Source organism: Salvia splendens, chromosome 16 (genome assembly GCF_004379255.2).
Source record: "Salvia splendens isolate huo1 chromosome 16, SspV2, whole genome shotgun sequence".
NCBI lineage: Eukaryota > Viridiplantae > Streptophyta > Magnoliopsida > Lamiales > Lamiaceae > Salvia > Salvia splendens.
This window is the reverse complement of record NC_056047.1, coordinates 22794352-22821402: the sequence shown is the minus strand read 5'-3', so window position 1 is coordinate 22821402 and position 27051 is coordinate 22794352. Positions and strand designations below refer to the sequence as shown.

Genomic DNA, 27051 nt, shown 5'->3' with positions numbered 1-27051 from the left:
CGTATGACAGTACGAGGAATGCTGTGAGAAGAGGCTCTGTGAATGCATTGAGGGAGCAGGAGGATGACAAAGTTGAAGCAAGGATTGATAGGCTGGAGAAAGCCTTGCTGAATGCTATCGAAAAAACTAATACAGCCGCACCAAAGGAAACGGCTAAGTTGTTAGGTCCAGTAGATAATCAACTCCAGCAATATTACGGACCTCAGGAAGGTGATTACCAGGCCCAGGCGAACGCGATGGGAAGTTGGAATCCTGATGGAAGTTGGAACCAAGGAAGACAAAGAGATGCACCCTGGAGGAATGACCCGAACTTTAGATGGTCTGAAAACGAGCAAAGCCAGCCAGCACCCCAACTGAGTATACAGTCCGCACCACAGCCCGAGAGGCAGGGTAACTGGAGAAATCATGAGGGGCAAGGAAATTGGAACAACCGTAATCAAGGAGATCACTCGACCTGGGGAAACAAGAATCAAAATTATCAAGGGAATTCTTATGTACCACCACATCAAAGGAATTTCCAAGCACCTTACCCAGGTCAAGGAAGTAATTTCAACAACAATCCAGGAGGTCAAGGGCACATTCGCCCAGGCCAAGGAAGTGGAACAAACCAAAATATAGGGCCAGGCCCTAGTCAGCCAAGCTCTAGACCAAGGAACCTTGATGAGATGGTTCACGACCTCGTTAGTTCCCAGCAGCACATTCAGAACAATTTACAGTCGAACAATGATGTGGTCCACAAGCTTCAGGATGCGCAGCAAGAACAGAAGGCGGCAATGGATATGTTGGCCAAACAGTTGTCTCAAATAGCTACTTCCTTGAGTGATATGCGGGGAAACGAGGGCAAGATTCCTGCATCGGTAAGACCACCTGACAAAGCCAATATTAGCCAGATCACGCTGAGATCTGGGAAGGAGTACGAAGGGCCGGTCATGAGGTACAGAGAGGTCACGACCCCCATTAAGGATAAGGAAACAGAGGAAAAAACCACTGAATCAAGAAACTCGGTTGAAAGCAACCCTGCAGTTAGAGATGAACTTCAGGCAGGAGATTTAGAGAAACGGCTGCCCAGGACAATCGAACCATTTTTCCTAGATCCAGAACCGGAATTGGTAGAGAAAAAAAGAGTCGATGAATCTTCAGCAGGTGAATGTTCCGGAACCGGGAAACGACCAAAACCTTTCCCAAACCGAGGAGAGGCAAAGAAAAAGAAGGATGAGCCAGTGGATCTTATGGATATTTTCGGGAAACTGGAGATAAATCTACCCTTCTTACAGGCTTTGAAAATGCCAGTTTTCAGCAAGTTCATCAAAGAGTTTATAGCTGGGAAGGCTAGACCTAGTGGAAAAATCTTGATAGGCGAGAATGTGTCCGCGGTAATTCAGAAGCGGAGGATGCCTTCGAAATGCAATGACCCAGGTATGTTCACCTTGCCTATTTCCATCGGCGATGTAAAAATTGAGCATGCTATGTGTGACTTGGGAGCATCCATAAATGTGTTACCCCTGTCCATATACAAGAGGTTAGTGGGAGTAGGTATGGTGGATACGAAGGTTGTGATCCAATTGGCGGACAGGTCATGCATCTGCCCTGAAGGAGTGCTCGAGAACGTAATAGTCAAGGTACACGACTTCCTGTACCCGGCTGACTTCCATGTGATTAAGATGAGCGATAATGAGTCTGTAGAGTCTGGCGGAGTATTATTGGGGAGACCTTTCCTGCGAACTGCTAAGACTATCATTGATGTCTTTGATGGTACTATCTGTCTCGATTACAATGGGAATAAATATACATTCAGCATAGATGAGGCAATGAAGAAGCCACTTGATGTTGAAAATTTGCATTCTGTAGATATCATTAACCCCTTGGTCCAGGAATACCTCGAGACTGAATTAATGCAGGGACAGATTGAGAACTCAGAGATGAGTCATGCTGTTGATAGGGAGGTGGCCAGTTGGTGCCAAGCAATGAATACGAGCAAGTTGTCAGATGAAGAGCTAGCAGAAGCAATTCTGGAATTTTGCACCAAGCCCGAGCTAGCCAGATCGAGGGAGACACTTTATGGGGCAAGCAAGGAAGATCTTCCTGGATCGACTAAGGGGATGACGACTGGAGCAGCAGAAAAGAACCCCCTGCCCCAGGAAAAAGATGTTCCCAAGAAGGAGTTGAAAACACTTCCGCCAGGCCTAAAGTATGCTTACCTTGAGGCGAATGAGACTTTTCCGGTGATTATCAACAGCAACTTGATCAAGGAACAGGAAGAGGAGCTGCTGAAAGTCATCCGAAGGAACAAGAACGCTATTGGTTGGACACTTTCTGACTTGGTAGGGATTAGCCCTGATCTGTGCATGCATCACATTCGATTAAATGAAGGAGCGAAACCCTGCAGAGACCCTCAACGCAAATTGAATCCCAATATGAGGGAAGAGGTATTGAAGGAGGTATTGAAGTTGTTATCCCTAGGAATCATTTATTCCATACCAGACAGTGAATGGGTTAGCCCAGTACACATGGTACCCAAAAAGTCGGGAATCCAGGTTGTCAAGAACGACAAGAATGAGTTGGTACCGACCAGGCTAGTCACCGGTTGGAGGATGTGCATTGACTACAGAAAATTGAATGAGGCAACCAAGAAAGACCATTTTCCCCTTCCGTTCATTGACCAGATGCTGGAGAGATTAGCAGGCAAGCAGTATTTCTGTTTCTTGGACGGATATAGTGGGTATTTCCAAATTTACGTGGACCCCGAGGACCAGGAGAAGACAACTTTCACGTGTCCGTTCGGAACGTATGCGTATCGGAGAATGCCGTTTGGCCTTTGCAATGCACCAGACACTTTTCAACGATGTATGATGAGTATTTTCTCAGACCTGCTGGAAGATTGCATCGAGATCTTTATGGACGACTTCACTGTATACGGGGATTCATTTGATTCATGTCTGGCGAGCTTGGATGTAGTGCTGAGAAGATGTCAAGAGAAGCACTTGGTTTTGAATTTCGAGAAATGCCACTTCATGGTCCCTGAAGGAATTGTCCTGGGGCATGTAGTATCGGAAAGGGGCATACAGGTGGACCAAGCAAAAGTGGACGTGATATCAAAACTGCCCCACCCGACAAATCAAAAGGAAGTGAGGGGATTCCTAGGTCACGCAGGATTCTACAGGAGATTTATAAAGGATTTTGCCAAAATTGCTCAGCCACTCACTCATCTGTTGCATAACGATGTTGAGTTTGTTTTTAATGAGGGGTGCATTAAGGCTTTTCAGCTGCTGAAGGACAGATTAGTATCTGCCCCCATCATCAGAGCACCTGATTGGGGTTTGCCGTTTGAAATCATGTGCGATGCGAGTGACTATGCAGTAGGGGCGGTGCTAGGTCAAAGAGTTGACGGAAAAAGTTACGTGATTTTCTATGCGTCAAAAACGCTAAATCAAGCCCAGAAAAATTACGACACCACGGAGAAGGAAATGTTGGCAGTCGTGTACTCTTTTGAAAAATTCCGACCATATCTGCTCGGGTCGAGGGTGATAGTCTTCACAGATCACGCTGCGATAATGTACTTACTGGCAAAGAAGGAGTCTAAGCCAAGGTTGATCCGATGGGTGTTACTGTTACAGGAGTTTAACTGGGAAGTCAGAGACAAGAAGGGGACGGAGAACAAGGTGGCTGATCACCTGAGTCGCATTTACCAAGGTGAGACGGATGAAGCAATACCTGATGCGTTCCCGGAAGAACATCTTTATTATTTTAACGATTCTCCTAGACCTATCAATTGGGAAGAAGTAATGGCAGCAACAGGTCCAGGAGATGCTGAAAAAAGGAAATGCCAGGCGAATGCAGAGCCATGGTTCGCTGATCTAGCAAATTACTTGGTCACTAGAGAAGTGCCCAGTTCCGACGAAATTTCCCGGGCCCAGAAGATGAAATTAAAAAGTGAAGCCAAATACTACTTTTGGGACGATCCGTATTTGTGGAAAATGGGAGCTGACCAGGTAATTAGGAGATGCATTCCGGAGTGGGAGCAAAGGGATGTGCTGAATCATTGCCATGCTTTAGCTTGTGGGGGTCACTTTGGACCTAGGAAGACTGCAAGGAAGGTTCTAGACAGTGGTTTCTACTGGCCTACATTACATAAGGATGCATTCGAATTCTGCCAGAATTGCGAAAGGTGTCAGCAGATTGGAGGAATTTCTAGAAGGGACGAAATGCCACAAGTTCCGGTGATTGTTTGTGAGATTTTCGATGTTTGGGGTATGGACTTTATGGGTCCATTTCCATCTTCATATGGGAATACATACATACTTGTGGCGGTGGACTACGTTTCGAAATGGATAGAGGCAAAAGCTACGACCTCCTGCGAAGCTGTGGAAGTAGCCAAATTTCTGCGGTCTAACATTTTCAACAGGTACGGGATCCCTAGGGCTGTCATCTCAGACCAAGGAACCCATTTTAAGAACCGTACAATAGAGGCTCTCATGAAGAAATACGGAGTCCACCATAGGTTGTCTACACCTTATCATCCTCAGTCCAACGGCCAGGCAGAAATATCAAATAGGGAGATAAAGGCCATTCTCGAAAAAACGGTGAACCCGTCTAGGAAGGATTGGAGTAAGAGACTGGATGATGCATTATGGGCTTATAGGACAGCTTATAAGACACCTATTGGTATGTCACCATATAGGTTGGTATTCGGAAAAATGTGCCACTTACCCGTGGGAATCGAACACAGAGCATACTGGGCGGTCAAAGAGATCAACATGAATCCGCAGGCTTGTGAAGAAGAGAGGAAGATGCAGCTCCAGGAACTGGAAGAGTTACGGCTTGAGTCTTATGAATCTGCCATGTGGTATAAGGAAAAAACTAAGCTTTGGCATGATAAAAATCTCCGGGTCAAGGAACTCAGGGTAGGACAGAAAGTCCTTTTGTTTCAATCCAAGCTCAAGTTGATGCCTGGAAAGTTAAAGTCTAAATGGATTGGGCCTTACATCATCATGGGACTTCGAGCAAACGGAGCAGTTGAAATCCAGGGAAGTGCACCAAATTCCATACCTTTTCTTGTCAATGGACATAGGATAAAGGTCTTTAGGGATAGCTCAGAGTTGTGTGTAGTGGACGAAGTGCCACTACGCGCACTCTTTGATATCACCTAACCAGTCTAGGAAGGAAGTGTTTTTAAAATATCTCCTGGGTCTAGTAATTAAAAGTTTGACCATACCCTGATCCAGGAAATTTTGAGAACACTTGACAACAATTTTGTAAATATTTAATTGCTTTCTTTAAATCAAGAAAAATCCAAACAAATAAAAAATTTTATTCTTCCAAAAATATTTTCGAAACACCAGACCCATCGGGAATGTTTTTGATGCTGTCATATCCTAGACCCGGGGAGTTTGGCGTTTCATATTTGTTTTTTTAGTTTGATGTTTTCTTTTAGTGTGTTTTGGCAGAAGGAATTTACTTGAGCAAGGAATTGTGGGGTAAAAGAGTTTTGGAGGGAGTTGGCACCGGTCCGGATTTCAAAGAGCACTTTATGGGGAGGCGTACGGTCGCTAGCGTCACCACCTGCACCCGCCTGCAAAAGGAAACTGTCCTCTCCAATGCCTACACTATGATCGGTTTTGGCCTTCTTATTTTCTCATTACTCATTCTCTCTCCAAATATTCTCTCTCCCAAATCAAAAACCCCAAATTTCAATCTCTCTAACCCTAATCTGAAAATTTCGCCCAAGTTCTTTTCAAAATTTTCTGCAGAATACCATGGATAACCAACAAGGAACCAGCAGCGCTTCTGGATCCGCCGAGAAGAGTGCGGCGGAGTTCATGAATGAACTATTTCAGAAGTTCGGAGGGGCCGATAAAGCGATGCAAGCGTTCGCGATGTTTGCAATGGGACAACCCATGCCAGCCGTTCCAACAACCACCGTGACACAACCGGAGGTTGTCGAGACACCACCCACTGCTGTACAAGAAACCGCACCGGAGGCTGCTACCATTATTCCAGAAGAAGACACAGTCCCAGAAACCGCCACCAGGCCGGAGGACGATGCAGTGCCCGCCGTTCCAGGATCACCCATTGCGGAGATTCGCGAAGTAGAGACAGATCTGGCCGCGGGACTGACGTTATTGGCCGTAAGTGAACCCAGGTTAGGTTCTGATTCTCAGAAGGAAACCCCTGTTTTAAAGTTTGGAGGTGATGGTGTTTCAGAGGGAGTAAACCTTGATATTTCTGCTGTGAATTTGGTGGAGAGTGTTGTTGGGGGGGTAGATGCTCTTGTTGCGGTAGTTGAGGACACCGCTATTACTGTTAGTAGGGTTGAGGGGGAAACCCCTGTTCTGGAGGCGTCTGTTGAGAGGGATGCCGTTGTTGATGATGATGATGTTCAAGTGGGCGGAGAAGCCCTAAATTCTGAGAAGGATGTAGAAAAGGAAACCCTAGACGTAGTTGGGGGCGATGAAGCCCAATTTACTGAGGAAGATGTTGATGCGGGAAGGACTCCCGAAAAATCTGTGGGCACTGAAGCCCAACCTGAAGGAAATCTTACGGGGTTAGAAACCCCTGTTTATATCACGGGGGCAACCCCATTGTTCGCAGAGGAAAGTGGAGCACTCGATTCTGAGGGTGCTCAAGAAACTGTCGATGCAGGACTCAACATGATAGTGGATTTAACTGAGGTCTCTGAGGAGGCCGATTCGCAGCTTAATCTAAGGGAAACAAGGAGACGGACACGTCGGAGTATTCTTGATGACATTGACGTATCTGCCCAACAAAAGGAAAAGGATACGCTGGACCTAGCGACAGCCGTGTCTGCGCAGGAAGACTCCCCCAGGCCGAGTGGAAGGGAGAGTGACGAAGAGGGGCGCCGCGCGAGGGCTAAGAAGAGGAAAGGAAAACAAATTGCTTCCTCCTCGACTGAGAAGGAGAGGGGGAAATCTACTGAATCCCCACTTCCTCCACCCGCCAAGGTACCATACGCCACAGAGCCCGAGAATCCTGCCAGGTCCAGTGATTCAGAGGAGGAGCAAGACGAGGATGTACTGAACTTTGAGCCGACGGAGATTTGGATTACAAAAGAGCTGCTAGACGATATGAGAAGATTTGACGATCCAAAACGTGTGGCCATATACAAGGAAAAGAGTGCTGAGGGAAAGGTGGCGAAGTCCGGAAAAATGTACCACCCGGCGGAACTCAAACATATTAGCTCTAACGATGAGTTCAGGGGGTATATAGATGCAATCGGTTTTGATTGGTTACTAAAGCACAGCACTTTCGAAGTTCCAGTCGACGCGGCCCGTGAATTCTTTTCCACCTTCCGGTTCAAATCCACCGCCGATTTGGATACGGATTCCATAGCTTTCAGGCTTTTTAATGAAGAACATAGGATGAGTATCCGGGAGTGGACGCTGCGGATGGGCTTGCTAACGAGAACAGAAGATGATGAGGGCCTGTGGAACGACAGAATGGTTGGTCCGCCGAAGTTGACGCCAGGATTTCAGGCACAAGGTGCGTGGGAGTTCTTGACTCACTCAAGAGTGGGTCAATTTAAAACAAGTTTTTCGAAGGCACACCATATAGAAAATCGGGTCCTGCGATTCGCCCAAACTTTTGTTAGCTACAACTTGATGGGCACTGCCAACAACGCCCTGACGACCGCCGACCTATACTTTACGTGGTGCATGGCCACAGGAGTACGAGTTCATTTGGGTTATTGGTTAGCCCAAGCCTGCCATCAAGTCACCTCCAACCCGTCCAGGCATCTGTACACGTGCCATCTTCTCGGGGCCTATTTGCAGCGCAACATTGTAATTAAAATCAGCAAGGCCTGCCGTGTAGTAAAGATGTGCTCAGCCCCGGAAGTCTTCAATTTCGACTTTTTTTTCAACAAGGGGTTGCTGATCGCCCGAGGGAAGGAGGTGTGTTTTTATGAGGTCGGTAAGTCAGAGGCACAAGTCAAGCAGGAACCCGATGGTGTGGAGGTAAAGGATCAAGCCACTGAGGACGAAGTCAGGCTGATGGTTCAGGGAGTTCAGAAAGAAGTTGAGGAGGTAAGGAAAGGAATCGACGGGGTACGCAAGGAAATGACTGAGATCCGAAGGGAATTCGGAAAAAGCAGGGAAGAGGCCGCAGTCCTGAGGGGACGTATCACCGATTGGGTGGCTTCGTCAAGTGAGCAAACCAACAGGATGGCGGAGGGTGTTGCTTTGATGACGACCATGCTGAAATGGCTGCACAAAAAGTTCCCGGATGCATCAGAAACTATTCCTGGGTCTAGCGGCAACATTACAACGCTAAGTCCAGGAAGTGTATCCGCGCAGAAGCCATCACAAGGCCCGAGGCCTCACATCACCCCCTCTTCCGCTAGACCCGTGATCCTGAGGACAGCCATACCCCGACCTACTGATGACAGACCAGAGAAGCCGGAGATGCCGGCCAGGAAGAAAGCAAAGGTGACCCAGCCGACGGTGCCACCAAAGTTTGGCTCCCACGGGGGCCAGACACCGAATTGAATTTCCCCTCAAACCCAAGTAACTTTTTCTTTCTTTTATTTAACAGTTCTTTCGTTTTATTTCTGTTTTACCTGCCAGCATGCTAGGTTCTGTATATATGTGTTGAATGTTGTTCCTTCTCCCACTTAGCCCAATGCTTGGTCTAAGTGTGAGAAGTTTGTGTTTTGTTGAGTTCGTTTCATGTCGCCACTAACTGGCCTGCTTTCCACTTCATACGGATTGCTTGGGGACAAGCATAAATGAAGTGGGAGGGGGGACGCAGTTAGTGCAGTTAGTGTCTTGTACATATTCTGTTAGGTCTAGGAGTTTGTAGAAGTTTTTTTTAGGTTTCGTGTTTGCATAACTGGTAAAATAAATAGCAAAAAGCCCCTTAGGGAGAGTAATTGAAGAGAAAATACATGCTAAATTGTGAATCCTTTTCTCTTAATAAATCAAAGTCAGTTGGATGAAGTAAGAACGATAGAGGATGCCTTAGATAACCCAGTTGTGCAGCCCTACTATAAGAGCGAGTTATAAGCCTATACACTTTGAGCTAACTTGTAAAAAGAATGGGCTACCACTTGATGCTTAGGGAGTAGAGAATAAAGGAGGTATAAGCTGGACGAAGTCCAGGAAAAGGAGGTATAAGCTGGACGAAGTCCAGGAACCGGAGGTATAAGCTGGACGAAGTCCAGGGGAGGAGTTAAAATAATAAAACCGGAGGTATAAGCTGGACGAAGTCCAGGAAAAAAAAAAAAAAAAAAAAAAAATTTTAAGGGCAGGAAGCAGTAGTAACCAGACCCAGGAATAAAAAGGAGACGGTAGGAAGGAGAAACTCTCATAACCCGATGCATCAGTGGAGTAACTTTAACTTAAGAGCGATCCGATCCTAACATCCCTGGTGAGGAATGAGTGATCGAGTGAATCTAACAATTGGGAAGTCAGCAGGCTATCTTGACGAACTGACAACTCGACTAGATAGAAGAAGGGAAGGGGAGGAATCTGAGGCTGTAAACGCTTGGATTGACCTTAAACTTGTGGGGATGGCTGCTAGGAAAATACCAGTTTATGCGTTTATGTGTTTTCTTTTCTTGTGTTTCGCCGTTGTTTAGGTCTAGGAGTCTGTTTTGTTTGTAGAATAGTACTTGGGGGGGGCCGTGCATTGAAATTCGCCTTATTTCTTTTTCTTGTCTTTCATACTTGAGGACAAGCATGGTTTAAGTGTGAGCAGTTTGATAAGGCTAATTTCATGCATGGGTCTAGGGATTTAATTCGTGATTTTACTAGGACTAACGCACGTTTTAAGCCAGGTGTGTGAAGGAATTCGCCAGGTCCAGGAAAGAAGACCAAAAAATCACAAGGTCGAGGAACTGGCAATTTAGTGAACGATTATGAAGAGAATTGCTCGACGGAGGAAGCTCCAGAGTTGAAGGGTAGAATAGGGATTTCTACGAAGACTCAAGGGCTATGTCCGCATCTATAAAAGGCAGAAGCATGCAAGCTGGAGGGATCTTCTGGGGGGAGACCTCACCACAGCCTGTTGCTTAGTTCACTTTCCCACACACACACTTGATACTAGTTTGAGGAGATCTCAGTTCGCACGTTCGGGTTTCATCTTAGCTTCGATATGGTGTAACACCGCTCTTGTTAGGAGCGTAGAAACAATTTATTTTCCACTTTCCGTATTTTACTTACTCTGCCGAGCTTCGTTGTTCGAAGCTCGGTTCGCTGTTTTCACCGAATAGTTTCTGGTTTAAATGCAAGTTTGATTTTCCGTTATGGCGATTGTGTTGATTTCTGGTTTGATCGTTTCGCTTATTGAGATTTTGGAGTTTTAAATTGTCTGAGTTGGATGCGTTTCGCAGCTGTTTACTGAGTTATTGTAGGTTAATGGTCAGATCTGGGAGATTGGAGTTGGATTGTGGAAGAATTTTGGTTGGATTTGCTGGATTTGTTGGTTGTTGGGTTCGGATGTCTTGGATCCGGAGTGGATCAAGTATTCTGACGTGAATCTGAGTAGTTTCGATCTGATTTTCATGCTTAGTTTACGTGTTTTTCTTTCATTCCGTCTAGTGTACGCAGATCTGATGTGTTTCCGAGTTGCAGCAAGATAACGACGACCAAATCTCTATATTCTGTTCGAATCTCGCTTTTTGCTCTGTTTTGTTCATCTGCAAGTTTAATTCGGTTGAGAGGATGCATTTTGCTGCGAGCTAGCGTCAGAGTTTGTTAATCTGCAGTTCTTTCCGTACTTGCCATTTTTGGAATTATGGTCCCCACTTTTCAGTCATATTCTGTTTAGCTAGATTAGGTAGTTGTTTACACTGTCTAGGAAGTGGTTATGTTTCTTGTTGTCGAAGTCTGAATTTACAAGTTTAACATGTCCTAGGTCTAGCATTTACATTTTCTGCCTAGGTCTAGAGTTAGTTTAAAATTCTCAACCCTTTTGTTGCGTGGCAGCAGCCATTTGTCTGTCCAAAGTCTCTGAGCACTACTTTGCGAGTCCATCTCTGTGGGATCGACCCCACTTCCCTATACTAATTCATAGTATTCGGGTTGAGGGATTTATATTTTTTTTGAAGGGGAGTCGATGTGTGTCCAACGACCAAGCACTTTATGTTCTCTTAAGTTCCTAGACCTTGTGCTCTAGTGGATTTAAGGAGCGTGGTGTCTTGACCAAGCGCTTGCAGTGATCTATTTCTGTGCACACGTGTTAAAAAATCCTCGTTTCAATAGAGTATATCATTTGGAAAATATCGGAACGTTAATTATGAAAGAATTTATACTATTGTTTGTTAAACAAGCTGGCTAAGTATTATTCACGATTCTTAAGTTACAAAAATCTACTAATTTTTTTTATTCCACTGAGATTAAAGCATAGTCTGAAGCTGCTTCGCTTGTTCTTCAATCCTCATCTGCAACTTCTTCTGGCTCTAAACAAAACCAAATTAACTCAGAACCTAAAAAATATGAATGAATGAAATTGGAGAAAAAAGTTGATCCAAAAACCTCTAATTGTTCATACAGTTGTCGCTGCACATCTATCTGTAGCCTTAGAGCTTCCACAATCTGCATCCCCCTGTCATAGATCATCAACTATTTTTAACAAAAAATATGCCGCCTAATTACACTATTCATACAAAATGTTTCAACATTGATTCATATTAGTAGTAAAAAAGTGTGAAGTTTGTACATAAAAAAGTTAATCCGTATTTCATTTTAACGCATTCCATCATTTGTGTTTAATTAGACATAGTCAACTCTTTGCCTACGAGCGTGGGGACAGATTGTAATAAGTTTTATACTACTCCCATTTTTAATGTTTTGTACCCTAGGTAGACAAAGAATTGATGCCGTCTAAACACAGATGACATGTAATGTATTGAAATGAAACCCGAATGAAACCTTTTTGTATCATAACTTGATGTATCAACATGAAACAACGATGAGTAATTAGTCCAAAATCTGCTGAGATTATTTGTATAAAACATTATACAGCTTACGATTTCAATCCAATCTGCTCTGAATTGCCTTCTTTCTCTTCGGGCATTACTTCAGAAACGCGGTATTTCTAAGAAACAAAACATAAAATTCTTTAAAAATCGATATTTAAAAATTTGAGATTAAGGGTAGTTTTTGTTTAACCTGCAAATGGCTTTTGATATGGAAAATTGTCAATCCATCACATTCCATTAGCTTGAGGATTCCCTTTGGCGTGGCCTCTGCATTCAGTGCCATTCAAAAATATAGTATTTCAATTCATAAAATTTATTATTATCTCTATATGTATAAATATATTTTTAGTACTTACTTTTGGCTCCACCTAGACAATCCACACACTCAATAAATTTCTTGTGAAGATCCTCAGTCCATTTAATTCGTTTTTTCTGCTCTTTTTCTGAAGCAGAAACAATCAATTTAGTCCCACCACAACTAAATGAATGTTGCCTCTCTAGCTGCACTCCCTTGCTGTAATAATGTTTTTCCATCTGTCACAACATTATTCAAATTGATAAATAATTTTGAGGCCATCTGTCACAACATTATTATTGATATCAATAATAATGATCAGTTTGAAGAATAAAAATGTACTCCTATATAGGTTTACTCACACCAATATTATTTTTATGATAATTGATGAGCGACGAGATTTCTCTGCTGAGGCTGATGAAGCTTGCATTCTTGAACGCCGTCGCTGCGACCGTGGCTTCGACCATGACACGAGCAAGATTGCACGAGTGATTGTGGTGTGTCTCTTGACTGAAAATTGTGGCCATTGATTTTCTCCGATGAAGGAATCTGCTCATAATCTGCAACAATTTATCCATGGAATCAACAATTTCTTAACAAAGAAAATATTATTAAAAAAAGATTAAATCATAGTGTAAATATATATATATGGGAGTGTGATCAAATACAAATCCCCTAAAATACAAACTATACAAACTTTAATCATATCCACTAATTGTAATTAATCAACGTTTTGTATTATACACATTTTCGATATCAACAGATAATGCAATTGCTATCAACAGGGGTGTAAATGGAAATCAAATTGGAGTTCAATTACAATTAAGTTATAATCGTTCCTAATTTCACTCCCACATGCCATATTACTAACGAGAATATTATGAGCATTATCTAGACATGAAGAGTCAATTATTTGTCCCTAATTTATCTCCAATAATCCCAAACTACCATCATTATCATTTTTGGAAAGAGATTACATTCAGTCAAAAAAATTGTATTATCACATTTAGCCACAAATTTCTCATTCTTCTCTGACGTAGTTCTCCAATAAATCAACATTTCGAAATCATTTTTCAACATATTCTAGTCAGATTAATCTTTTCCGATTGAAATTGATCTCATAAATCTTTTCCTACATTCTTCTCCAGCTTAATTTTTTCCAGCGTAAGCTCAACGGCCACGTTTTGCAGATGTCTTACGAAGCGCAAGGTATTTTTCTTGCTAAGTTGAATAATAGGTGTATCATAATGACGAAACCAATGACGAGTATGTTGGATTTTTTTATCAAATCTTCAATTTCAGTTTCGTCTTCTATGTGCACAGGTTCTCCTTTGCTCTCAATATTCATGGCTTGTATAGGCGCGGCCACTTCTGATTTTGATTGCCTTCCAACTGATCTATACCACTTCCCACTCCCCTCACCTTCATCTAGAGCTCTACCCTTTGATTGACATTTTGCTGATCAAATATCAAAATATCAAAACATCAATAAGTAATTCCATTCATATGTCATCATATGATGAAACACAACAACACACCGACATGTCAATATCACCACGAAAAAACCAACAGAAATCAACACGAAAATCGCAAAAGAGACTTAGAACAATGTCAACAGAAAGTCATTCTCAACTACGCACCATTATTACTCAATATGATCACTAAATAAAGTAACAATAGATAGTCATTCTCAACTTCTTGTTGGAGGCCGCGTTACTTGTTAGGGTAAATTCAATTTTATTTTATTTATTTTTGGAAAAATGTAAGCTTATATTTCCAAGAATCATGGCTATGATAAAGGAATAAAAAAATAGAATTTTGCAAATGAAAATGAATGCATCAATAAATATAGTACTACTTTTTGGCTTTGATCATTTCAAGTATTTCTATATAATTTTTTTGATGCACAAACAGAAGTTGGGATCAAAAAATTCAAGTATTTCTCCAACAGAAGTATCCCTTCTCCCATTGCACTTCTCCTCTTCATCAAAAAGGCCTATTTTTAACAAGGTCCCAAATCCCTTGAACAATGTCAACAACCCAAGCAATGTCACCATACACAGCCACCCCAACAATGTCAATACGGAATGTCAATAAGAACAAAAATAAAAATTTCATGCACATGTCAACATAGCTGCAAAACACAACACCACACCGCCACGACAATATCACCACTAAAAATCCAACAGAAATGAACACGAAAATCGCAAACAGAGACTTAGAACAATGTCAACAACCCAAGCAATGTCAATACGAACAACAAATGTCACCATACACAACTACCCCAGCAATGTCAATACGAACAACCCAAGAAATGTCAAATTAAAGCTAAGCCCTAGCAGCTTACAGGGTAAAACACGAATCTGAAGAATGGATTTTCACAAATCTGAAGAATTTTCACCTCCAAAAATCCTTGTCCTATTCACGATCACATCTCAATACACTGAAATTTGATGTTAACGTCACCATAATTCTACTCCTTACAAATTGAGCATAAAAACAAACTTAACGCAGCTCCACCAAATTATCCAAAACTTATGACTTATGTAAATCCAAAACTTATCAACACCCATTATCAAACTTATGAAACGTGTGCGAGGTTTTTGGCCAATAAAACGAACAAAAGAACGAAATTAAATTTCGATAAAGAGTGAAAAAAAGATTTTGGCAGGAAAATCAAACAAATACCAGGAGTACAAATGTCAATACGTTTGAAAACTAGGGTTTTTCGTCGGAAATCTCACCTTCAGACGACTCCGCCAAAGCTTGCCCACGTCGTCGGACAGAACTCATGAGGCCGCCGCAGACGATTCGCTTCAACACTGACGAGGATTCGATTATTCCACCGCAGCCGCAAAGGAGCACCGTTGACTAATTACAGAGGAACTGAGAAGGCGAGAATTTGGAATGGGGGAAAGAAGAGAGATGAACCGTGAATAGGGGGAGCGATGAAACGACACAATTATCGGGATTGCATAATCTCAACGTAATTAATGGTTTTATTCTCTAAATTAGCCTTTGTTGACAGATTTGTAGAAAATATTGACATTAGAAAAATCTCATATATTAGCAGTTGATTAATTGTATTAAGTGGGTAGGATTAAAGTTTGTATAGTTTGTATTATAGAGGGTTTGTATATTATCATAACCCAATATATATATAGGAAAATGATCAATACAAAAATTGATTTCAATACAAAATCCAGATCAAAAATTAAATAAAAACACGGAGGGTCATTATAAAGTAGTTTTAGGTCATATTATAAAATTCAGGTTTGAGGTCATGTTAAGATCATTTCATGTCATCATTACTATAATGACGTAAAAATAAGCTTATGATGACTTAAAAATGACCTTTGTATGCTTGGTTCTTCATTTTTGTATTAAGAATGGGCTTTGCATAGATCAAAACCCTATATATATAAGGATGTATTCATTTCCTTTTTCCATATTTCCTCCTATTTCCTTCTTGATCTCAGCCGTTTATTTCCTCTATCCCATGGCCTAAAATATTGATTTTAACCATTACATTTTATTCAATTAAATACCGAGAAAGGTCATAATAGGGAAACGCTAATTTGGTGGTTATGGAAACTTCCATGATTTCCTCCCTTCAAGATCTTGCGGTTTTTTTGTTATTCTCACACGTTCCAGACGGATTATCTCCGTAAACTATCTCTGCAATTTTTATTTTCCTATTTCACACGTTTCAATTCTCGTCTCTCCGTTGCCGGATCCTCGGTATTACAATCGTGTATTGTCGGCGTTGTAGCAATCGTTTTTCTCTCAATAATGGAAGAAGGTAATTCAATTGTTTTTCTCCGTAATCGTGTATTTGTTTATGTATCGGAGGTCTCAATACCAATTCAAATCAGTCCGAGTATTCGCTAGGTATTGAGCATGTATTTCGTGTATTGTGTTATCATGTTAAAACATGTTGGCCAGGTTTGAGTCATTGTCGTTTAGGGTTCATGTTATGGTCTAGGGTTGCCCAATTCTGGGGGCTAGGGGTGTAGTCAAGGGTGAGAGACAAAACCACTCTAAAGGCCCGCGATTATGTAACATTCCTTTAGGGTTTAGATAACGGCGTGGCTAGTGTAGTAGTTTAAATCGATACAAATAATGCACCAAATGAGAATGTATAATGGATTTTATTGACTATATAATGCGTAATATGTGAACTGTAATGTATAGGATGGAGTAAATAATGAGGGACTGCGATTATGAATCATTCCTTTAGGGTTTAGCTCTCGGCGTGGCTAGGGTAGTAGTTTAAACCGATGCAAATAATGCACCAAATGATGATGGATAATGAATTTTATTGACTATATAATGCATACTACGTGAACTGCAATGTATAGGATGGAGGAAATAATGACGACCCGCGAGTATGAATCATTCCTTAAGGGTTTAAACCGATACAAATAATGCACCAAATAATTATGCGTAATGGATTCTATTGTCTGTATAATGCATAATACGTGATCTGCAATGTATAGGTGGGAGGAAATAATGACGGACCGCGAGTATGACTCATTCCTTTAGGGTTTAGATATCGGCGTGGCTAGGGTTGTAGTTTAAACCGATACAAATAATGCACCAAATGATAATGTATACTGGATTTTGTTGAGTACAGAAGGCTTAATTTGAGAACTACAATGTATAGGATTTTGGAGCCGACAGTTTACTTTATCGAATGCATCATTCGTAATATGGAATGAATACTGTTACTTATCCGTTTAATTTAAGATGTGTCGTGTTTCATTGTTTGGCGCACGTTTCTTGTTTCCCCTAAGGGTTTAATAAGCTTTGGGGCTAGGGTATAGTACGTACACATTAATAACAACGTTTAAAAATAGCGCGTGTTTGACCTATACATAAATCACGTATTTTTAAATTTACATATTTTACCGAATAAAGTTATGAAAAAGGTGCATTACTTGTCAGAACATTACATTGCTGCATTGTACATTTTTGCTGACCCCTTTTTTTGCTTTTCTGTACAGTGGTTGTTGTACCTGAATGTTCTCTGGAGTTGAAGCCTCTTGTCAGTCTGAAATTCCAATCCTTGGAATTTGCTTTTGCTTTTTACGAGGTATATGCCCGCGCAGTTGGCTTTGATACTCGCAAACAAGCGATGAGGAAGGTGGATGATGTCACATCCTGGTATCTCGTTGTATGCAATAGGGAAGGAAAGAAGAAGTCGGACGAAGATGACCAGTTGAATGCCCGGTCTGGTTTCACTATCAACCACAGGAAGTTATCTAAGCGTCGTGGTTGTAAGGCTAGTATATCTTTCATGTTTTTCTCAGAAGATGGCTTGTCTGGTTAAATAATTCAGGATTTTAAAGATGTTCATAACCATCACATGGTTGAGTCGGAACATCAGCAATTCATATCAAGTAGTCGCAAGTTGGATGATGTACATCATAAATTCATCCTCGACTGTTCCAAGGCTAATATAGGACTCACACTTACATTTAAGGTATTGAAGGAAATTCTCGCTGGGTTTGACCTACTTGGTTGCACTGTTGGGGATATCAGGAATGCTTCGCGGGACATCAAAGCATACGCACATGGGTTTGATGTCCAAATGGTTTTGAATGATATGGCTAAGAAGAAGGAGATGTCCGAGGCGTTTACCTATCACTACGAAGTAAACGCTGCTAACCAGTTGGTTGCTCTATTTTGGTGCGACGGTTTGATGAAGAGGAATTACCACATGTTTGGTGATATTGTGTCGTTTGACTCCACCAACAACACATTTCGCTGTATGTATGGGCGTACCACCCAAGATGATTGTGACCGATCAGGATTTGGGCATGAGATCAGCTATTGAAGAGGTTCTAGTCGGCACTCGGCACCATTGGTGTATGTGGCATATAATGCATAAGTTGGCTAGCAAGGTACCGAACCGGTTGCTGAGGGACGACGAGTTCAAAAAGGAGTTCAATGCTTGTGTGTGGTCGGACCTCGTTGAGCCGGACGAATTCGAGGAGGAGTGGAATAGATTGGTCAAACAGCATCAACTAGAGGACATCGACTGGTTCACCACATTGTATGCGTACAGGAAATTCTGGATACTGGCGTACTTCAGGGATTTTCCTATGGGATCGATGATTAGGACTACGTCCATATCCGAATCCGAGAATAGTTTCTACAAAAATTTTCTGAAGCCCCGAGCTAACATAGCTGAATTCTACTTGAATTTCAACCATGCAATAGAATTCCAGCGGAACAGTAGAACAACGTTGGACTACCACGATGCCACTACCATACCCATACTAGCCACTACTCTGCCATTCGAGAAACATGCTTCCAGGATGTGTACCGACAGTATGTTCAAGAAAATACAAGAAGAAATTATGGAGGGTAATGAAAGATATCGTGTGCTTGGATTTTTGTTCGGAGAAACGGTTGACACCTACAAGCTTGGGGACAGCAAACGCAATGCATATGTCGTCCGTCATCAGAAGACTGATGATACTTACTCGTGCGAATGCAAACTATTTGGTCGGCATGGTTATTTGTGCAGCCATGAAAAAAATCCCGGATAAATACTGTGAAAGCCGATGGATGAAGACTCCCTTAGCCAAGGTTGTACATGGGGAGTTCCACGATCCCCTGCCTACCCATTCCTCCGTTGACGATAGGCAAACTGTGTCTAAGCAGGCAATTTCGATGTTTTATGGGTTTCTTAGACGATTTGAGACCGACATTGAAGTGCTACGTGCATTCGTAGGGGGCGTCGAAAAACTTGGCAACTCTCTTCATGCTGGTAACCCGTCAACCTCCGCATCTGAGAAGAGGCGTATGGTTGAAGAATTTTATGGCATGGTAAGGCCTGACGTAGTTGAGGTTCATCCTCCGAATTTCGTGAAGACCAAGGGCAACGCCAGCAGCTCTTCGAGTCGTCTGATTTCGAAGAGAGAGAAGGCTATAAAGGATGCGACAAGGCCTCTTAGACGGTGTAAGGCGTGTGATGAGATGGGTCATCACGACTCTGGGAACTGTCCATTGCTTAAAGAGATGACGATGGAGAAAGATGCGCGCAAGGGTAAAAGGCCAGTTTGACTTAGGTTCTATAAACAGAACATCACAGATTTTTTTTGGGTCCTAGTAGTCTTGTTATTCAAATGGTTGTCGTAGTATTCCAAGTTGAAATAGCTTGTTTCTTGCATTAGTTCACTTTTTTTGTTCATTAGTGGATTCTATATCAGTCAATTACTCTATATAAATGTGAGGTTAACTCAATGAACTACCCGAGCCCATGGATACTTTGTGTTCCCTACAACAGTCAAAATAATGACAATTTGTCGATACATAATGCAATGTTTTAACCAAATAATGCACATATATGTTTCCCATATCTATATCCACTTTTCAAAAAACAATGCAGCACATAACATAAGTAATGTCAAATTTTATTTGACTGATGCTGACTTTGATAGTTAACAAATTTAATCTACCAAATTCAAAAGTAATTAAGAAACTAAAAAATTACACGCCTGTTAATGACTACAAAACCAATGCACCCATATACACAGACAAAATCTCATAATGCATACTATATTGCAAATAATGTCGTTGTATGTAGACATAATGCACAGCATTTAAAAACGTATTGCACATAATGTGTTTCTGATTAGTAACAAATTCTCGATGCATAAAGAAAGTTTTTACCTAAATAATGCACATATCCTTATCCCTTACTTATGTCCACTATTGACAAACATTTTATCACAGAACATAAATAGTCTACGTCTGATACTGCTTAATATATAGTCCCAATATTTGGAGTATATTATGCACTTTGAGTGGTATTTTGTATATGTCTTAATCTACTTAGTGTATAATATATGTGCATTATTTGGTTTATACATTGCATTATTTACCGTGTTATTTACATTATGTGGAATATGATAAGCATTATGAGATTTAATCTTAAACCTATATAGACAATTTTCATAATGCACACTGTATTGCAGAATAATGACAACATCTTTTAAAATAATGCACAACTTAATAAACGTAATGCACAAACTATACGGCTGAAAAATTGCAGGTACTCCATTCATAATGCATATTCCCAAAATCATTGTCCAATACTAACACGCATCTAAAAAGTTGTAAAAAACGTTCAATTTCAAAGTGAAAAGTCAACCAAGCAATCAAGCAATTCATTAACCTCCATCAACCTATAGTCGAAACCATCACTCGCTACAGACCATAATTCTCGACCCTTCGAAGTTGAACTTGGCAGGTCTCTCCCTCCAATACTTTGATGCTTTAGACTGGTTTGCGGCACCTCGAGTGTTGTGCACACAGGTAAGGAGCGTCCGTGCAAACTTGATTCTAAACATTTCTAAGCTTTTTGTTCCTTTTGCGCTCAGCCCGCAATCCCAATCCTTCTCTTTGTCCCCGAAGTACGTTTCCATATGGCGCATGACGTACACATCGTTCTTCATTATAACCACGTTGTTCCTCCACGTCATTGTCACCATATTTGTAGTGCAGCGTCGTACCAGATCGGCCATTTTTGTTTCTTTGCATTTCTCCAGTGCATCAGCCATGAACTTTCTCTACAACAAATAGAAAATGTGTACCACATCAGCATAATATTAATTTTGTGTACTATGATGCAACAAACCCGAGTAAGCGCATTATGTACCAGAAGAGAGGGTGTGTTCCCATATTTATCGTTGAAGGATGCGTGAGGTTCTGACAGGCTGTGGTCTATTATATTCATCTTGCCATCCGGGACATCAAAACATACCACGTACTGATGTCTCTCACCCCAAATTAGGAAGAAGAACTACTCAATTACGAGCACATTAAATGATCTTGTATTTTGTACTATACAATCGATTCTCAAAGCCTTAAGTTTAGAATCAAACTCACCATATCGTGCTTCTCAAGCTGGATGTATCGCGCTCCAAGTGCTTCCTCGAAAAGGATGGTCCAGAAAGAAGCAAATTACTTCTGTTCATCCCATCCTGTAGGGGTGTCTACCACTGAGTGTCTCTGCAATTTCGATTTGTAATTCAGCTTGTTAAGTTGCAGTTGAACATCCATTAGGTAATTGGAGTACGGAAAAGAGTCACTCACACATGGCCTTGTGGAGAAAAATAGTCTGGAAACCGTCTCCGGTGCCTTCAGCTTCTCCATGTTATTCAGGTAAGAGCTCCATGTGTCTACAATGACAGGGCTGACAAGCTTTGAACGGTACCAACGAAAGGAACTCACTCTGCACCGTTTGCTTGTAATTGTCTTCGTACACAATCGCATCCCTGCATAGCAATATAATAAGTAAGCAAATTCAAACACTACCTTTGACACTGCCTTATATATAGTACCAGTGGAGTTGTTTAACCCAGATTCAAATTACATCACATAATGCTTAATATACTCCACATAATGAAAACAACAGGGTACATAATGCACTGTTTAAATCAAATAATGCACTTATGTATTCCACAATAAGGTGATTTGGGTTTAGACAGAATACCACTCAAATGCATAATATACTTCAAATAATGTCTGATTAGAGATACATAATGCACTTCCCAAACAAAATATTAAGCATATGTAACCTTGAATGGTTTGCTTAACAAGTACTCCTATTAATGCATAATATACTGCGGATAATGACATTTAGCATCTACATAATGCACTAACTAAATCACATAATGCACATATGTAATCTTCATTAAGTTTTTTAACTACTACTTACAATACCCTACATGGTACATAATGCACTGTCTAAACTAAATAATGCACTTTTGTACTCTACACTAAGTAGATTAACCAATATACGAAATAACACTCAAAATGCATAATTTTCTCCAAAAAATGACTGATTATAGATACATAATGCACTGCCCAAACCAAATGATACGCATATATAATCTTGACTTACTTGTTTACCCAACACAAAGAATACCCCTATTTACAACATAAAACAAAACAAATAAAACAAACCAGATTTACTCATGCGTCTCCGATGTGCTAAGGACCCAGAAGTAAAGTTCCTTGTCATTGATGTTGGCCTTGGTTGTTAGTTTAACAGCCCGCTCGTTGAAGGGTGACCGCAAAGCCAGACTGGGTATCTTCACGCGGGCTGTTTCCACGTTTCCCGCCTCCTGCAAACAGAAAATATTCATAACTCAAATATTAATCATAAGCAACAAAATGTAGAACTGTTATTCCCATACCACTAGCCCAGTATCCTCAGGTTGTACCTCCTTCTGCTTTCCATTCCCACGCACAGCAGCAGTAAGTATAGGCACCTCTTCACCTATCGCACCGATCACAATCCCCTTCTGCCTAGCCTGGGGAGGTTTCTGTTTGCACCAAGCCATGTTATGAATGCGACAACAATATACTATTACAGGTTATGTATAAGTCAAGACAACGAATGCAAATCTCATAACAAATAATGCATAATTTATACCAACAAAACAGAAACCAAGTATAATGCACTGGATTTATAGTTTGTGCACACCTTGGCTCTCTCCTCTGCCCCTTCTATATTTTGTTTAGCCTTCACAGCCCTTGTTCTTGCCACCTTGCCACTTCCACCTTTCCTAATTCCACTTGGATCATGAACCGTCTCACCTATTGCACCAGTCTCCTGCATAATATAACCAACAATGAAAACAAATCCAAAAAGTAAACAACATGTGACTGTAAAATTGTTAAGGTTTTTAACTGATACTCTAGCCTCGCTACTCAAGCCCCCAACCACCTCCACGTCAGACGCTGCATCTGAAGTGTGCACTTCAATTGGGAGTTCATGTCCGGCAACATCACCTACTGGATCTAGCATGGTCGAGCATCCCTGATTCTCTTCAATTCCAGGCTGATACACAGCCGAGGCAAAACTTGCTCTACCATCAGGTTGGGGAGCTTCAACTCCTCCACCGCTCACGCCTGCCTCTTGTGTTTGCTGTGTGGCAAAAGGGTCGGGGCATTCAAATCCATCTAACACAAACGATGGCCTTGTAAATCTTGTTGTTATAGTCTTCTTCTTGTCGTACGCGGCCATCATCTTCTCCATCTCATCTATCCACTCTTGACTGTACTCCTCTTCATCGACCCATGCCTGGGTCAGCCTTGTTGTGATGTCGTCATCTCCAACCTCCTCTTGCTCTGGAATTCCCAACAGTTTTCTGCCAATTTGACTCCCCACGTGGAAGCAATCATCGTCAAGGAGCTCCACAGGTATACTCTTGAAATCATCGACCCATGTCGAGACTGCGTGGGCCAGCAATGAGCTCGAAGCGATGAACTTGTCTCTTAGCCGCTCCGCTCTGTGCATGCCTGTAGAGGAGCCCTCTCCTTCAGCCACCGTTGCCGCATTCGAATGTCCTCGTCCGCCACCAATCTCTCCTTATCTATTCGGGGCTCTAACTCCCCATCCCGAATTGGTCGCGCTCAACGTCCTTGCGTTGCTTCAGGGTCTCAGCTGTCCACCCTTTCATCGTCAGCCAAGCACGGATGACGCGCCGCCGGATGTGAACCACGCGGTCCACATAACAGCACTGACACTATTGGGCAAAATAGGTTATTGGTCAATAATGCAAATTAAAATACAAATAATGTATGCTATGAATAGTTACAATGCAAAATGAATACAAATGATTAGGTACTGTTGTTTCTATTCACTCATTTTAGTGGCAGTCTTATGATTATATGTTGGATTGAATCAACAATGAATACAACGGATTAGGTACTGTTGTTTCTTATTCACTTACCACCAGAAAATGTATCGGCCCGGAGAACACCACAGATTGTCCGTTTGCCCAGCTTGGGTGAGTGGCCTCGAGGACGGACAGCACGTAACCACACCAGTTTAGATTCCTGATCTCAGCTACATTGTCGATGAAATGGAGAATTTTGGGCTTGCAGTGGTCGTCACTCGGAGTCTCTATCGATGCATTTTCGAGGAGGAACATGAAGAGCTTCTTGAACTCTTCCCCACCATCAACCTCAGCCATCATGAGCTGTGAAATGTCTTTAGGGGTCATCTTAAAGCGCCCCTTCTGACACCTCTCTACCACCATGTCGTTGAAGGCAAAGTTCGATTGTTTGTCCACGGGCCTTGAGATCGATGTAGGGCCTCGTGGGAACCCCAACGTCAAGTGGACGTCTTCCTCGTCTAGAGACAGGTATTCACCGCCCGTGAGCTGAATTTGGGAATTTGGGTATTCAACACCCAGTATGCAAGATATCAGGGGATTTCCTTAATGTCAAAATTAAGGACCGCGCCAAATCCAATTTCTGTAACTGCCCTTTTCTGTCTGGGATTCAACTGCTTCAAGTAGTTAAGGAATTCTGACGGCGTTCGCCGACAGTACAGTCAATCACCTTTTCGACCTGTAGGGTGTGTCGGCTCACCCTGACTTCTAGACGTACTAGGGACTACATCGGCCAACCTCTCCCTGAATTTTTTGGCCTACGCAACTGGAATAATGTCGTCGACTGCATCGTCTTTGTCGAGTCTAAGTTGCTTCTCTGATATGGACCAAACAACACAACACATCAGAAAAGTATCACTAAATCAAAAGACAACATGATATGAGCTTTACAAGGATTAATACATATATCACAACAAATAATGCTTCAGTCAGAACAAATAATGAATAAAACTTGACCCATAATGCGTGAGACAAAACCAATAATGCACATATTAACATCACATTACATACTTATCAATTTAATCAACAAACTGAAACTTAGGTTCTAATCTGAGGCTATTAACAAATACAATCAATAACACCGATGTGCTTAATGTACTCCTAATATTTACCGAAATCTGCTGCACAATGTCATGACAGATACAAATTACCTTTGATAATGCATAATCTACTTCACATAATGTAAATATCATTGGACATAATGCATTGTCTAAACCCAAAATGCACCCGTATTACACACAAAGATTATTAACTCATATAAAGAATACCACTCAAAATGTACAAAATACTCCAACATATGCATAATTACAGCTTCTTACTGCACTTCCCACACCAAATAATAAACATATTTAATCCTGACTGAGTTGCTTAACCAACATAGCCACTACCCATATTAATGCATAGTATACTCAACCTAATGCAAAAATCATGGTACATAATGCACAGTCTGAACTAAATAATGCACATATATAATTTTCCATACGTTCAGTCACTAACACACACAACACCCTACATAATGCATAATTTACTGCACATAATGACAATTTACATATATACATAATGCACTACTGAAACTAAATAATATATATATGTACTCTTGAGTGAGATGCGTAAACAATACACACAATACCCCTAGAATGCATGATATACTTTAGATAATGACAGTAAACATCTACATAATTCACTACATATACAAAATAAAGCACATACAATTGTTTAACGAACCACTTTTCCGCACAACAAATAAAGAACCTGGTACACTAATTAAATTTTTTAACCAATAATGCATCCAAGATCAACAACAGTGTGATTTTTATATTGGCTAATGCGCACTAAACAGACATGCAATTATCCTTCCACACAATCAACGGATATGAGATTGAATTGCACAAGCATCGACGCAAATATACCTGCAGCTTGTGATGGTTGTGAGCGAGGACGACCTCGCTTAGGCATGTTTGATCTGTCAGAAAAAATACATATCAGATACCAGAATCCATGCTTTTAAACCCAAAACAATAAGTACCCGTCGGATACAGAGAAAACCCAGAACAAAGCAACTAGTTTTTCTGAATTTCATAAGCCGCTACATATTGGAAGTTCCAATTTATAGTTTTCGTATCTACAAAATCATTAAAGCGTAGTCCGGAAATCCCTTTTCAAACATACCTAGGAGAATGGTTGAATATAACAGGAACCTTGTCGTCAGTTTGGGATCGGTGTTAGCACCGGTGGAGGGTGGGTACCGTAATCTTGGACAAGTGTTGTCAATTTTTTCGCTGCCTACCGATGTTGTAGAGCGGCGGACGGATCTAGGGTTTAGAGAGTGGAGAGAGTGGAGAGGGATTAGACAGTGTTGAATGAGAAAGAATGAAGAGACGGAAGGTTTCAAATCCCAACAATTTCGGACTTACCAAATTGTGGCGGTTCATTTTTGCCAACTGACAATAATACCCTTATAATGCATAAACACATGCTCTATAATGCAACACGGAGACAAATTCGTAGCATCAATCTGGGCCGGTGATGCATAAGATCTAACGACTAATAATAAGAAGAACAAAGGATCTTAGTGTTGAATAGGAGAATAATGCTCCCCTATATATATATATATTTATATATATAGGAATGTATTCATTCCCTTTTTGTATCTTTTATTATATTGTTCTTTTTAATCTCAGCCCCACGATTTTGTCATCCGACGGTTAGATTGATGTCACGTGTCATTTAATAATGCAGATTTAATGATCCCGCACTTCATTATTTGACCAATTTCGTGCATCATGAGGGTGAAGTAGTCATTTTATGTACTCAAAACTGATGAAAACGTATTGTGCGAAATTTACTCACAGTATCTCTCCCGATTCTCTCTCTCGACGCGTCATCCCAATTCCTGTAAAAACCCTAGCCGCAGCCACTCAAAATCAAGCCGTTTTCTCAGAAATTCACCGGGGTTTGCCTTGATTTCTAATAACCCTTCCTGGTTTGAACAATATTATCACCAACGTACTGCATACAGAAGCAATTCAAATTCTCGCCGAGAAATGGAAATCGATTCAGGCATAAACTTGTATTCCAAAGAGCAACACAAAATGTATCAAACTTGGTTCAACTTTGCAGAT

The 27051-nt window shown here is 41.3% G+C and overlaps 2 protein-coding genes across 2 annotated transcripts in view; both read left to right on the top strand.

The window, feature by feature from the left end:
- The first annotated feature begins 18115 nt into the window (after nt 1-18115).
- Nucleotides 18116-18787, top strand: LOC121770370 (protein FAR1-RELATED SEQUENCE 5-like). The gene has a single exon (XM_042167110.1). It carries the CDS (start codon nt 18116-18118, stop codon nt 18785-18787), a length of 672 nt encoding a protein of 223 aa, XP_042023044.1.
- A 5506-nt stretch (nt 18788-24293) lies between these two features.
- The window catches only part of LOC121770369 (probable rhamnogalacturonate lyase B), a 30678-nt gene continuing 27920 nt past the window's right edge, over nt 24294-27051 (top strand). The window contains exon 1 of the mRNA XM_042167109.1: nt 24294-24400. Coding sequence (XP_042023043.1) covers nt 24294-24400 — 107 coding nt within the window. The remainder of the gene's footprint in view (nt 24401-27051) is intronic.